This window comes from Manis javanica, chromosome 4 (assembly GCF_040802235.1).
Source record: "Manis javanica isolate MJ-LG chromosome 4, MJ_LKY, whole genome shotgun sequence".
NCBI classification, from domain to species: Eukaryota; Metazoa; Chordata; class Mammalia; order Pholidota; family Manidae; genus Manis; species Manis javanica.
This window is the reverse complement of record NC_133159.1, coordinates 41,694,899-41,711,343: the sequence shown is the minus strand read 5'-3', so window position 1 is coordinate 41,711,343 and position 16,445 is coordinate 41,694,899. Positions and strand designations below refer to the sequence as shown.

The 16,445-nt window shown below is 35.0% G+C and overlaps 1 protein-coding gene across 4 annotated transcripts in view; it reads right to left on the bottom strand.

Moving 5' to 3' along the window:
* Positions 1-16,445, bottom strand: part of ZFYVE9 (zinc finger FYVE-type containing 9) — a 230,793-nt gene that overhangs the window by 52,930 nt on the left and 161,418 nt on the right. For all 4 annotated transcript variants that reach the window (XM_037021848.2, XM_037021850.2, XM_073233939.1 and 1 more), the window contains 2 exons: positions 5,641-5,865; positions 3,969-4,051 (listed from right to left, as the gene is read on the bottom strand). In XM_037021848.2, coding sequence (XP_036877743.2) covers positions 3,969-4,051; positions 5,641-5,865 — 308 coding nt within the window. The remainder of the gene's footprint in view (positions 1-3,968; positions 4,052-5,640; positions 5,866-16,445) is intronic.

Genomic DNA, 16,445 nt, shown 5'->3' with positions numbered 1-16,445 from the left:
CCAGGGATGCAAGAATGGTACAATATTCATAAATCAATGTGATACAAGACATTAAAAAAAAGGATAAAAGCCATATGGTCATTGCAGTAGATGCTGAAAAAGCATTTGAAAAATTTGACATCCATTCATAATTAAAACTCTCAACAAAATGGGTATAGAGGATACATACTTCAACATAATCAAGGTTATATACAACAAACCCACAGCTAACATCATACTCAATGGTGAAAAGCTGAAAGCTCTTCTTCTAAGATCAGGAACAAGACAAGGATGTCCACTCTCACCACTTATATTCAATATAGTACTGAAGTTCTAGCCACAGTAATCAGACAAGATAATGAGATAAAAGGCATCCAAATTGGTAAGAGAGATGGAAAACTGTCACTATTTGAACATGACATGATACTATATATAGAACACCCTAGACTCCATCAAAAACCTATTAGAACTAATAAATGGATTCAGCAAAATTGCAGGATACATACCAATATACAGAAATCTGTTGCATTCCTATATATAAACAATACAATTGCATCAAAAAGAATAAAATACCTAGGAATAAACCTAACCAAATATGTGAAACACCTATACACTGAAAACTGTAAGATGCTGATGAGAGAAATTAAAGAAGACACCAATAAATGGAAATCTATCCAATGCTCATGGATAGGATGAATTAGTATTACCAAAATGGCCATTCTGCTCAAAGCAATTTTTAGATTCAATGCAATCTCTATCAATGCCAACAGCATTTTTCAGTGGACTAGAGCAAATAGTCCTAAAATTCATATGGAACCACAAAAGACTCCAAATAGCCTAAGCAATCCTGAGAAAGAACAAAGCTAGGGGTACTACACTCCCTGACTTCAAGCTCTACTACCAAGCTGAGGTAATCAAAACAGTATGGTACTGGCAAACTAACAGATCCATAGATCAGTGGAACAGAATAGAGAGCCCAGTTATAAACCCATGCATCTATGGTCAATTTTATATGATAAAGAAGCAATGAATATACAGTGGGGAAAAGTTTCTCCAATAACTGGTGCTATAAAAACTGGACAACAGCATGCAAGAGAATTAAATTGTATAACTGTCTAATTCCATATACAAAAGTAAACTCAGAATGGATTAAAGACCTACATGAAAGACATGAAACCATAAAACTCTTCAAGAAAACAGGCAAAAATCTCCTGAATATAAACATGAGCACTTTTTTCCTGAACACATCTCCTTGGGAAAGGGAAACAAAAGCAAAAATGAACAAATGGGACTACATCAAACTAAAAAGTTTCTGTACAGCAAAGGACACCATCAATAGAACAAAAAGGCATCCTATAGTATATGAGAATATATTTGTAAGTGATTTATCTGATAAGGGGTTAACATCCAAAATATATATAGAGAACTCATATGATTTAATACCAAAAAAACAAATAACCTGATTTTAAAAATGGGGCAGAGGACCTCAACAGACATTTTTCCAAAGAAGATGGCCAACAGGCAAATGAAAAGATGCTCCACATCATTAATCGTCAGGGAAACGCAAATCAAACCACAGTGAAATATCGCCTCACACCAGTTAGAACGGTCACTATTCAAAAGATACGAAATAACAAGTGTTGGCGAGGATGTAGAGAAAAGGGAACCCTCCTACACTGTTGGTCGAAAATTAGTGCAGCACTGTGGAAAACAGTATGGAAGTTCTTCAAAAAACTAAAAACAGAAATACCATATGACCCAGTAATTCCACTTGCAGGAATTTATTCAAAGAAAACAAAATCCCTGATACAAAAAGATACATGCACCCCTATGTTTATTGCTGCATTATTTACAATAGCCAAGATATCGAAGCAACCAAAGTGTCCATCAATAGATAAATGGATAAAGATGTAATACATATATACAATGGAATATTATTCGCCATAAAAAAAAAGAAATCCTGCCATTTTTGACAACATGGCTGGAACTAGAGGGTATTATGCTAAATGAAATAAGCCAGGCAAAGAAAGACAAATACAGTATGATTTTGCTTGCTTGTGGAATCTAAATACACAACAAAACAAAATTTTTTTAAAAAAGCAGTAGACTCACAGACACTGAGAAGTGACTGATGGTTATAGTGGGGAAGGGGTGGGAGGGGTAAGTGACAGTGTAAGGGGAATAAAGGAGCACAAAAATTCTCAATCATAATATAATTTGATCACTGGATGGATGGTAGTTCAGCATGGAGAGTAGAGCCAATGATTTTCTAACATCTTTCTATGTTGACAGATAGTAGCTGCACTTGTTGGGGTAAGGATTTCATAATGTGGGTAACTGGTGAACCACTGTGTTATATACTTGAAACTAATATTGTATATCAACTATAATTCAATTAAAAAAAAGCTCAACAAACTCTAAGCACAAGAGACATGAAAAATGAACTATATCAAGGGACATAAACTATTCCATGCCAGTGATAAAATGAAAAAGTTTTTAATTAAAAAAATTTAAACATTTATGTTTTTTAAAAAATTTAAAGGCAACTAGAGAAGGAACAAATTATGTAGAGAAAACAAAAGCAAGATTTCTCGTATGAAGCAATGCAACCCAGAAGACAGTAGAGCAAGATTTTAGAAACACTCAAAAAATAAAACTGTCAACCTAGAATTAGAATTCTACATCCAGCAAAAATATCTTTCAAATGAAAGGTATAGTAATGATGTTGTTAGAAATACAAATAGTGAAAGAATTCTCATCAGGAGACCCGCTGTACAAAAACGTTACAGGAAATCTTTCAGGCACAAGGAAAATGACACCATATGGAAATACAGATTTACACAAAGGAAGGAAAAGCACTAAAAATGTTAACTACATTGGTAAACCTGTAAGAGTTTTTCTCATTGTTTAAATCTCTTTAAAAAAACAACTGGAACTATAACTGCATGACACAGTGAGGAAATAAACAAATCCATTCCTCAAAAAGCAATTCCAAGTCCTCAAAAAACTGGGCAAAAAGTTTTTTAAAAAACAATTATTTCAGTGCTCTGGAATTAGATCAAAAGCATACATCACCCTGAGATGTGTTTATGAAAACTACTAAACTTCAAGTAAGAAAAGTAGAGTTGAGTTTGTGATCTTGTCTGGGTCTGCCCCTAACCCTGCTAGGCAGCTCAACCAGGACAAGGTAATTTGTGAGAGCAATAAGCTTTGCTACTTGAAGGGTTTTGCTTGAGTTGGACTGTTGTCAGTTAAAGTAGTGATCTAAGTGGCTAGTGAAGAGGGCCAGCAGCTCTGTTGGCTTGATTTGGCTAGACTGTCTGGGGCAAGTAATGACAGCCAGACAAGTCAGAGATTTACTTAACAAGGTGTTCTGGGAGGTGAAACAGCCAGAGAGAGCTTCATCAACTCTCCAAATACCCAGGATTGACCTTAGTCTGTGCATACATGCATCAGAGATCTTAGTAGGCCAAGCCAACCAACATCCTTGGTCAACAGAGTCAGAGCCTATGCATGGGCAGAGACATATGAGAGCCCACTGGAAAGAAAAAGAATGAAGTCTGAATCCCTGTCCACACACAAATCTGTCAGGAACGAATGGATGTCTTTCTGGCTTGAGGTATTTGAACACAATCTCTGACCAATCTTTGGCTAAATGTTAAGCTATACAGATCACCCCTGGGATGCCAGGCTTAAAACAGAAACAAGAAAGAATGCTAGGTGATTTAATTATACATTACCTCTAGTCCTCACAATAATCCTGCAAGGTCACTTAGATAGTAAGTGCATAGTCAAGGACTGGAATCCTGTACTATTTCACTCCAAAGTTCCATATACTTTCCAAAGAATATGTATGTTCTGTTCTTTTCCTTCAGCATAAATCTTCACCTGCCTAAAGCGGCAGGAGTATAACTATGAACAAAATAATAAAATTTCTCTTTTGCTTCTCCCATACAAACCCAGTAAGGAAAAAAAAATTCCCAACTTACTGCAAGAAGATTCATGATGGTATGCCCCGTCTCTCCAAATAACGGCTTCCGAAATCTGACACTGAACAGTGGGCATGGATAAACTGTGGAAGTGAGAAATGATCAGACTAAGTTTAAAAATTTGATAAAGTTTAAGATCAGCTTAAAACTCTGGTAAAGGAAACATTATGGTTTGTAAGTTTTCAAAATATAATTGTAAATGGCTTATCAGAACATATGGGATTCAGGGCTCAAAAGTATTTAGCATGGTGGCACCTGAGTCTTTTACAAACCACACCACAGTAAGTCCTTCAACAACCAGGATAAGGCTTTTGATACAGCAGTTTCAAAAAGGAACAAGGTCGTGTCGTAGGGAAGCACTCTTCTTCAAAGTGGACTAATATGAAGAGGAAACAAATCTCCCAATTCCTCTGTGTTCAGTAACTCTAAAAGAGTTTGCTCGTACCCATCTCCCAACAAGGATCCTCCTCAGAAAAGCCAAACAGGAGGTGATTCTATTAGTTGGCTCGCTCCTTTACTTTACGGTTTGAACTGCCTGTACAAGACAGGAAGGTATTCATGTGGTTTCATCTGCATACGATTCTTTCCTTTCCCTACTTCATTTACTGACTCATATACCCCTTTCACAGTTCAGTCCAGAAGCACCTTGGTCTAAATGTTTCCTATCCAACTCTTTAATTCTTGGTGAAATAAGAGCCCATTTTGAGCTACCAAAGAACTTCATTAATTCTGATCATGTGTTTTAACACAATATACTACTTTAATTGTAGTATCTGTTATGTCTTCCTTACAAAGGCTCTCAAGAGCCTATCAACATGTCTCAACTATTTCTGAATTCCCAAGATTTATTACACATGGTAGGCCTTTATTAAAACTCTTGTTGAAGGAATGAATATGTAAGTGAAAGAATGAGGTTGACTTGCTGAAAACATATAGTACACTGTTTCATGGTTTATAAAATAATTTTTCATTATCTCATTTGATCCTCTTAACAATCCTATATAATATAAAAGGTAAGATTATTATCTCCAATTGCAAAGAAACTGATAATCAGACAACCTGAGTAACTTGCCCACCAGTCAGGGATACAATTAAGAACCTCATTCAAGTGTTCTGAATCCTAGACCAGGGCAATTTTGATTAGGTAACAACATAAAGTTTAAAACAAAGCTTGCATTTAGGCCTTAATGTCTCAAAAAAAAATCACAACTTAGCTGTACTGCTACAGCCATGGGAAAGCAAGCTTCTTTGTTGCTTACTTTACCAAGTGACAGGGATCTCTATAAGCACTAGCTTCCAGTATGTTATGTAAAACATAATTCATTATAACTATTTTACATAACCAAGTGATAAAAAATATGCTTGCTATATATACTATAAAAATAGTTACCTATTAAGTTTCTATTCATTTTTTCTGAAGATGATCATGTATCTATCAATGAACTATAAAACATTTATAAGTAATAAGTAATCACAAATTTCCTCATTTGATATTTTTATTTCTACTCATTACAGCCAAAATAAGTACAGACAATGCTCAAATCTAGCTTAGCTATTTCAACAGACTATTGCTGTTGAATTGTATCAGCAAGGGAGCTTGGAATAGTTCAGGCCTTTACTTGGTCATCATGTCTTGGTCAGATGACTTAGAATAAGGTATTTTACTACTTACGTCGATATTCAGCTCCAAGTCTCAACATCAGTCGGATAGGAAATACTTTAGCCCAAGGAGTTTCCCACTTCTGGATGAGAATCCCAAACAAGTAAGGTGGGGTTGGCAGTACTAGGTCTTGCAGTGACTGGTAGGTAGATGTCACATATATGAATCCACCATGTTCTTTACTGCCAAGGAAACTTTGACTGAAGAATGAATGTCCCAAGTTGCCCACCACATTCCCTAAAACAAAAAAGTTCACTGATTACTGTCTGTTAATAAGTCAATCATATTTTTAATAATCATTATTACTCAACAATGGGCTAGACATTATCAAACACTAATTTCCAACCTTTCACTATGGAAGACAAATCTTTGTATGGTTTTTTAATAAAAGTATTTATTAAATGAAAATTTGTTTTCCAATTTTATCAGGGCTTCTGGTGAGCATGAAATAGCTTGTGTTAACACAGAAGTCCGTCTATACAGAAGCAAAATATACTGATGCCTTCCTTAGACTGTGCAGCTTTAGTACATGCATTACTTCAGAGGTCTCAGGATAAGAATTATTGCCTCAAAGGTCATAAAAATATTAAGATTAGGTATGTTCTCTCACAGAGTTTATAATCTCATTGGGCGAATAAAGTCAATTTATAAACTAATGAATTAAGACTGTAAGTTTGAGACATTGAGGGCAGAAAATTTATGAAAATAGTGCCACAGATAGCATTTAGTCTTTGTAATTTTGGTTGAGACAAATATGATACATAAACAACTTAGGGCTTATTTTAATTCATACTAAGCAGGGTTTTTTTTTAAGTTAAAAATGCCCTTTAATAAGCACTTGCTCATTCAAAATTGTTTTAATGAAACAGTAACAAGTAAGTCTTTCATTAAAGGAGGCTTTTTCCTCAGTTTAGAATTACAAAAGAACTTTCTGACAAGAGCTGCTCAGTAATGGAACAGCAGATATGTTCACCAAACATGTGCAAGCTTCCTTTGATACCTCTGAAAGAAATAACAGTAAATATAGAAATCTCCAGCAGGAAAGTTAACATTTACTTTCCTTGAAAACTAGAGTCAGTGTGCAGAACAGTTCAGTGATGGGTCGTGGAATCCTTGTTGAGTGGGAAGCTACACTGATAGGAAGTTCCACAAGTGAAGGGAACACCTCCCCACAAAACTCAGAGAAGCTTTGTGGCTGAGCCATCTCACAGTCTATCTGCCAGATACTTTCAGGGGTAGTCCTCTTGACCCAGGATTAACCAAATCTGGCTGCACATTTAAACTTCTGGGCTAGATCTATAAAGCCAAAAAAGCCCCATTTAAGGAAGCAGTATGATATTTTGAAAAAAAAAAATCACAGATTTTAGAGTCACAGACATAGGTTTGAATATGAGCTCGATCATTCATTATTATGTGATTTGGGGGCAAGTTACTTGACTTCTATGAACCTGAACATCCATGTATAAAATGGGGAAAATTACACTGAATTTCAGACCTGCTGTGAAGAATAACTGATAGGATATATATAAAAAGTCTAACACTGTGTTCTCAAAAAACTGTAACTCTTATTGCCTCAATGCAAATATACATGTAATGATCAGCCAAACCATTATAGGATTTTCTTTGCTTTATTAAAGATTTTAGGGTAAGATTTAGATAAATTTTCATCTTTTTATGGTCAGGAGGATAAATAAAAGGGATGCATTTTTTTCCCCTCCACAATGGAGAGTACAAAATAGCATTCCTCTAAAACTCAAATGATAGCATAATATTTATGTTTCATAAAATTGCCCTCATGAATACAGCTCACAGGTGAAAACTATGTTGGCCTGGTACTCAAGGTATTCATTCAGTATTCCTTTTGGGACTTCCCAAGTACAAACTAGAATCTACTACTGGTTATTCTCCACAGATATTGATCACCTTTATGCTTCTACCTCATAACACTCCCCTCTCCATCCCCATCACACTCAGATTGATTCTTCACTATGTTCCCTTACATTATAAAATATCTCTTATCCTTCAAGCACTTGCTTTCTTAAAAAAATTTTTTAAAGTAGATCGCTTATCAATCCTAACAAGTGATTTAGTTTAAGCTGCCATTCAACATCTCGTCTACAAACAAGTAACATTCCACAAGTACAGATAACAGCAAAAATTAAGCCCTTTTTTTTGAGATGAGAATTTGAAAAAGGAAAGCTTTCATTTGAACACAACCTAGGGCTCTTGAACTAAAAAAATTTGTTATATACTTATTTATGCAGGCATTTCTCTATGAGAACATTCAATACAATGAATCCACTGGACAAATTCTGTATATCCACTGTAAAATCCATATAACTAAAATAGACATCAACTGTTGCTTCTGAGCTTAAATGACCTGGCAAGGGTGTCAAATGACTTATAGCAATAATTTATAAGGCAATTTTACATGACAATAATCATGTAATCATCAGAGCAGTACCACTAGGTTAACAGAGTAGGTACCACTTCCTTGAATTTTGGAGATTTATTTTACAGATGAAGAAATTGAAGCTTGGAGATACAGGTGAAGTGACTGACTCTCAAAAGACATGGGGTAAGTAAGTGGCAAAATAAGATCTGGAAGACAGATCTTTCAATCTCCTAGTCTTTTCATAGATCACATTGCCTTAATATATATAAAATATACATATATAGTAACTTGTTTACTATATATATGAAGTGTATATGTACATTTTATATATATATAAAATATATAATAATTTGCCATTTTCTATCTTAAATTAGGAATTTAAATTTTGTTTTTCAAAGTGCTTGCAAACAGCCATTTTTAAGTTCAATTCAAATATAATTTAAATATCTATATGACAATAGCTTCCTTTTGTTTCAAAGCAAATTTATCAATCTTCACATCAACTCAAATGGAACAATTTACAAATGGTTCACTTATTTTACAAAATACTAATTTTTTAAACCATTAATATTACTAAACCTCAAATTATCAAAAGAATTTAAATAGCACCTTCAAGTTCTCTTTAATACAATAAACTGCAGTTAAGCAAGAATATTTCATAAAAGGCCCTTCCTTAGTTTAGAGCATCTGTGAGATTTACCACATAACTTCAAAAAGCTGAAGAGACAGTTTACTGCTCCTTATAGTTCAAAACATGGGACTCAGAGAAGACACAGCTGAGTTCAAACATGGGTCAGCCACTTACCAGCTATGTGTGTGATCTTGGGCAAGTTACGCCCTCAGTGCCTCTCAGTTTCCTTATATGTAAAATGGGAACAAGAACAGTATGAATCTCGTAGAGTTGTAGTTGAGAGATGAAATAATGCACATAAAGAAATGAATACACTGCCTAGCATGCAGTGAGTGCTCAATAAATAATAAGCTATTAGTCTTACACCACTTCTTCATAAATAATTCCATATTACTTTCTCATCAATTGAAAAAAATTACTTTGCAAAAGCACCAATACCATGGCCCCTTTGCTCACAGAGAGATACAAAATAAATTTAATTTGCCAAAAATGTTCACACTTAATTGGAAAAATAAAATAAAAACCTGAGCCATGAGATAAAACTTTTAACTGGAAAAACAATGCAAGAAAATTATTGATGACAGTGAAAACACCAATGACATTCCTCTTTCCCTGGAAACACATTAGTTAGGAAACTTTTTATTTTCTTGTTTTACAGATAAAAAGTGACTTGCTTCAGAAATACTAAAGGTTATAATAAGCAGTGTAATTTCTCAGTCCGTGAGAAAATAATGACAAGCTACTAAAATCTGTTTTATGTTACCAGGGTATTGATTGATCAAGCATTTACTATACGATAAATGCTGCTAGATACTGACTCAAAAAAGAGATACATGTGTTCATATTTTCTAATACACATAAAACCTGACTTTCAGTCATTCCACAAGCAGAACACTGATCATGTTTTTATAAACATCCTATCAATTTTTTATATTGTTTGAAAGACTACTTTCTAATAATCTCTTTTTCCCTCTCCTCTAGTTCACAATAGTTTTTCTTCTAAATACTTGGGACAGAAAATGGCCAAGAGGTGGTGGCTTAAAATATTCTAAATATATGTTTTCTAAGTTAATAGTGAGTATGCACCTATATTATTAAACTGAGATAAACTTACACATTAAAAAATGAAGTACCAAATTCCATTGTATTTTGGGCTTACAGTTTTATTAATAACATTATTAATAAAAATAAAATTCAAAGATGAATGTAATTTATTAATAACATACAAATCAGTAATATAGTGCTCTAAAATTTCCATTGCCTTTTGATAAATCTATATAAGAAAAAAAATTAACCAGAAATTCATCTGGATTAACACAATTTAAAGGTAACAAATAAGGAGGACTTTAGAATGAGAGTAGGTGACAAAAACAAATAGTAAAAAGAAAATGATCTTTGAAAGATCTGAAATTATAAACTTCCCAAGTGACCTGCTTGAGCTACCCATGGTATTTCTTTCTCAGGGACCAGCAACATGGGGTCTCAGAAACACCCGAAGGCTGACTAAATAGTATTTTCTGTGTCTCCAAGTCCCAGTGCAGCAAGAAGTCAGGAATAACAAGCACAGCATTTTTATTAACAGAAGTATTCTCTCAGGACCCTCCTTTCCTTAAGTTGCTTTTCTGCAAGTAGCAGAAAATGCTTCTTAGTAGCACCATGGCAGTTTATTAATTCCTTCAATCCACATGTTTTTTTTATTAAGCCTCTAAAACATTGTTGTCAGATTATTTGTTGTTCTAAGGGCTGATACACAGAGTTGAGCCATATAAAAATCTTGCCTTTACAAAGCTTACATTTATAATGTAAGGAGGAAGACAAACAACTTTAGTTAGTAAAATTAGTGATAAATGTTTTGAAGAAATAAAACAAGGAAGGTAATAGGAAAAATTGATGGGGGCAGAAGAGAGAATACTTCTCAGCCAAGAGGACTAGGGAAAATCCTCTGAGGAAGGAATAACTGAGAAGAGACCTGAATGAAAAGAAACCAGACAGTACAGATCTGAGAAGAATAATTCCAGTTCTGGAAACAGTAAGTGCAAAAGCCATGAGTTGGAAATTAGTTGATGGGTTCAAAGGTCATGAAGATAGAAATATTAAGAGGTAAGGTCAAAGAGATCTTTAGGGACTAGAACACATAGGAATGAGTTTCGAGTTTGTTTTAGTTGCAGTGACAAGCCCCTGGAAGGTTTAAGGCAGTGTCAACAGTGTCCTCATACCTACCCATCACTATGTTACTGTACGCTACACAAATGTGCTCTCAGTTCACAAGGATTAGATTTAGGATATCCAAGGAATAATTGAGAGAACATGAATGTGTCTGCAAATACAAAAATACAGATGACTGAAAGTAGTTTTCAAATATAAAAACGATTTAACTTGCAAGGTTAATATTTATGTACTTATAATTGTCTTCTTGCTTTGTTCAGAAGGTAAATCTACAAGTTTAAAAATAAGTGTAAGCCTTATTATGTTCTATTTCTCTTTAATTAGTAATTTTCTTGAAGAAATATTAAATTGTAAGAATTCAGTGAAGAATGTACCCTAGGATCCAGCACAAAACAGCAGAGAGAAAAATTATACAAAATAGTAGTTAAGATATATCAAAGACTGATTTTAGAGTCTCCAACATGGAAAAGGAGGTCCAAAAGAAAACAATGTTGGGAATAAAAAAGAAGTAATATTCAAAGAAATAATAAATAAGAATTTTCCAAATTAAAGAAAGAAATGTTTTAGATCAAATTTACACTTTCAGTACTCAACAGTAAAAATAAAAATAAATCCACATATGTACACATAGGCCAGTGGAACATAACAGAGTCCAGGAAGCCACCCATACACAGAAAGTAAACTATTTATAATGTAATTCAATAGTAAAGGGATAATATTCTTAACAAATGGTGCCAGAACAACTGGTATCCTTATGCCAAAAAAGAAAGAAAGGAAGAAATGGAAGGAAGAGAGAAGAAGAAAAAAGAAAAGAACTTGGAGCCTTACCTCATGCCCTGTACAACAATTAACTCAAAATGAATCATAGATCTGTATGTAAGAGCTACAACTATAAAACTTACAGAAGAAAACAGAGGAGGAAATTTTGTGATTTCTTATGAAACTAAACTATAAAATAAAAACTGATAAATTGTACTTCATCAAAATTGAAGACTTCAACTCTCTGAAAGACAGTTAAGAAAATGAAAACACAAGCCATGAACTGGAACATAACATCTGTAAAATGCACTATCTGATAAAGGATTTGTATCCAAAATTTATAAAGTACTAAAAATTCATAAAGAAAACAACCCAATTTTTAAGGTCAAAAGATGAACTACAGATGGAAAATAAGCATGTGAAAACACGTTCAATATCACTAGGGAAATGCAAATTAAAACCATAATGAGATATAGAAAAAACTCATTAGAAAAGTAAAAATTAAAACAAAGCAAAACAAAACAAGGCAATACCAAGTACAGCAAAGATCCAGAACAACTGGAACTTTTCATGCATTGCAGGTGAATGATAAATTATACTACATCCATCCACCCACCTATATGGATGAATATCAAAAGCATTATGCTAAGTGAAATTTGAGTCAAACACAAAAGTGCAATTCAATTTATATAGCCTGCTGGGAAATGCAAAACTAAAGGGTCAGAAATCAAACCAATAATTGCCAGGGGCAGAGGTTTTAAGGGGAAAAGATTAAATACAAAGGAGCTTGAGGCAAAGTTTAGAGATGATGGAAACACTGTCAATCTTGATTTTGGTGGTGGTTACCTACCTGTGTCTGTTTAGACTCATTTAGCTATGTCTGAAAAGATGAATATTACAGAATAAAAATTATACTTCATTAAACCTGATTAAAAAAACCTCCCACAACAAACTTTAGTAGTGGACCTGAAGAAAATCAAAGATAAAGAGAAGATCCTAAAAGCCAAAGAGAAAAGACAAATACCTATTAAAAAAAAGAAAAAGAAAAAAACTAGACTGCAGGAGATGCCTGAAGACAATGGAATAATATCTTCAGAGTACTTGCTAAGAAGAGAGAAAAAGAAGAAAAGAAGGAAATAAAAAAGAACGAAAGAAGGAAGAATGGGAAGGAAGAAATCTGTTAACCCAGAATTCTGTAACCAACTAATTATTTGAGTGATGGCAAAATTAAAAAATTTCAGATGTACAACGACTAATGTAGTTTAACCAACTAAAGACTTCTTTTAAGAAAACTAATAAAAAGATGTATTTCAGCAAGAAAAGCAAGTCCAAATGGAAATATAGGATACTAAAACAACAGATATGGTGGAAGTATAACAGAAAATTTAATTAGTAATTATGACTGAATTGAATATTGATACTGATTCTTAATACTGACACTGAATATTGGTAATTGAATAAAATAAAAACTTTGTTTTTCTTTTACAAAAGGTATAATGAACTAGAGGCAATAGTTAAGACTGGTGAAGGTATTAAACAAGCAAGTATGCTAAGGTCTGTGGCATGTTTGGGAAGACAGCCATCCTGTGTGGTTGACAGAATTCTCCTGCCTCCTGGTACACATGCCTTCTTGAATTCCCTCCTCTCAAGTGAGGGCAGCCCCTCTGAATATGACGGGATGCCACTTCCATGATTAGTTTACCAATTAATGGACTTTGATTAATCAATAGGGAGATTATCAGGGTGCACCTGACATACAACCTTTAAATATACTCTAGTGGTCACAGATTCAAAGCAAAGCGATACCCCTGTTGGCCTGGAAGAAAGGAAACATCCACGCTGTAAACTTCCCATGCAGCCATAAGGCAAGGAACTACAGGCAGCTCTTGGAGTCAAGAGCATTCCCCAGCCAACAGCTATGAAGTAATGGGGATTTGCAAGGAACTGAATTCTGCCACCAACCTGAGGATCCTGAGCTCCAAATGAAAACCCCAGCACAGCTATCATCTTGAGGCACCTTAAACAGAAGATTAAGCTAAACTGTGCCTGGACTCCTACCCCAGGCACATAAATTGTGTTGCTTTAAACTACTAAGTTTGTGAAATGGAAATACAGAAAACTAGTACAATACTGAATAACTTAACTCAGGACAAGTTCATAGGTGAGTATTTTAAAAAAATTAAATAAATCCCCAAGAGAATATGAATATAATAGAAACTTGGATGAAGACATAAACAGGGACATATTTGTCACAGAAAACAAAATATGCACAGCCAATATGTATATAAACATGTGCTCAGCCTCAATATTCAGTGACATCTAAATCAAAATGAGACACAATTTTATACCCACCAGATTGGCAAAAATGAAAACTCTGATAATATCAAATACTGGCAATCCTTATATACTGGTAGTGGGAACACGTAGATATGAAATGGTAAACTACTCTGGGAAACAACTTAACATTACCTAATAGAGTTGAACATATCCATATTCTATAAACCAGCAATTCTACTCCTAAGTACACATGTACAAAAATTTTAAAGAAAATGTCTGAATAACAATAAGCTTGTAAGAACAGCAAACTGCTCATCAGAAGATTTAATAAATTGTGGTACATTTATGTAATGAGTATAAAACAGTTTTATACTCTTAAGTCTTACACTCTTATTCACTTCTAGCATATGAAAATGAATTAATTAGAACCACTAGAACTATGAATGAATGTCAGAAACATAATGGTAGAATGAAAAAAGCAAACCATGTAAAATATATACAGTGTGATATCATTTGTATAAAGTTTAAAAACATGCAAAACAATGTATTATAATCCTTAAAGATGCAAACATTTGTGATAAAATTACAAAGGAAGAAAAAAGTGTATCACAAAATTGAACATAGTGATTACCTAGGGATTGGGGATGGGAGGAAGGGAGGTTTAGAAGGAAGATGTAATCAGGAAAGTAAAGAATGTGTCATTGGATTTGTCATTTTTATTTCCCAACAAAAGTTGGGTATTTTGTTTATGGTTGATTGTTTTGTTCTCATAATTATTTTAAATGTACATATATATTTATATACTTTCACATATACCAAATATTTTTTTAAACATAGGTAAAGGACTTCTATCTGGGAAGAGCATCAGGAAAGAAGTCATGGAGAAAGTGGTTTTTGAGCAAAACTTAAGAGAGAATGGGTAGGATTCAGATAGTTGGTCTGCAGGGAAATAGCATGGTTGAGGCATGTGATGATCATGGGTAAAGAAATAGGAAATCATCAGACTATATAAAGAAGAAAGGAATGCTTAGCTTGGCTACAATGGAAGAACGGGGAGAATACTAGTGGAAAACGAGACTGGAAATACAGGATCAAGTTACATACAGTACTGAATGTTAGACTATGCAGTTTTTCCTAATGGAAAAATAAAGCCAATAAAGGTTCCTCACTAAAAGGAGAAACAATCAGAGGTTACCTCTAGAAAAAATAATCTGGTAGATAAAATTGCCATTGGATTCAAATTCATGTTCTGAATGTTTGCAAAAAAATAAACACAGAACATGGAGGAAGAAAAGAAATACGGGGGAATCTAGAATCTATCATGATTCCAAAATGGTCAGAATGTCATTTCTCACAAAATACAATTTTCTCTCACTGTGGAAAGCACAAACTGCATAAGAAGGGGAAGTGATTCAAGACGGAGGTGTGAGAGGTGAGTCAGAGATGTCCTCCCAAAAGCACATATCATACGAAAATATACTTAATACAACTAAACCTAAAAGAGCAACAGGAAAGAAGGCTGCACCAGACTGCATACACCTGGAGAACAGAGCAGACCTCACAAAACAGGGTAATGTACCAAAGCCTTGATCTGGCAGGATCCAAGCCCTTCCCACAACCCAGCTCACCAGTGGGAGGAAGAGAAACAGAGCAGGGACTGGGTGGAAGCCTAGGACTGCTGAACACCCAGCCCTGGAGATCTGCTTTGGGAGCACAAACCTATATTGCATGGTGCTCTGGAGATTAGTGAGGTGGAAAAGCTAAAATACTTGGACAGACTGAGAACCCAGCCTTTTGTGGAGGACAAGGATCCACATTCAGCTGCTCTGGGACAAAGGAAAGGCGGGCAGTCTGAGAGGCTTTCTAACAGCAAGAGGGCTGCTGAAGGGGTGGAGATTACAGAGAGGATGCTGTGCGGGAGAAAGGATAGGTGGATACGGTTGTATTGGGTGTGCTCTGCCCAGCAGGTTGGAAACTTTAAGGAGCTTCAGGGATTCCATCCCTCTGGCTGGCTACTCAGCTCCGAGGCCCCCCATTGTGATATGCAGCCTGCTGCGCCTTCCTCCTGGCCTGCCAGCACCAGCTCGCAAACTGGCAGTTCCTGCCCTGGCATCAGGCCAGCCAGAGGGAAGCCCCATTTATTGTAGCTAAGGACGCAAAACACAGAAGCTTACACTTGTGTGGTGGCTGACTTGCTCTGACAGTGGAGACAGGCACTGTAGCCAGGAAGCAGGAAACAGCTTTTTCCTTCCCTTAGGCACCAGCGCCGCTCCCCTGCAACATCAGACCATCACTCCAGAAGCTGAACAGCTCCAGAGGCTAGAGCTTTGGGGCACTGGAGGGAGCCACATACCAATATGAAACGTCAAAGAAAACTGGTTCAAACAAAAATCTTGCAAACACCAGAAAAAGGGCAAAATGAAATTGAACTCACCAATCTTCCTGAAAGAGAGTTCAAAATAAAAATCATAAACATGCTCATGGAGGTACAGAAAAATATTCAAGAACTAAGGGATGAATTTAGGATGGAGATTCAATCATTAAGAAATTCCATATCTGAAATGAAACACACATGGAGGGATTTAAAAG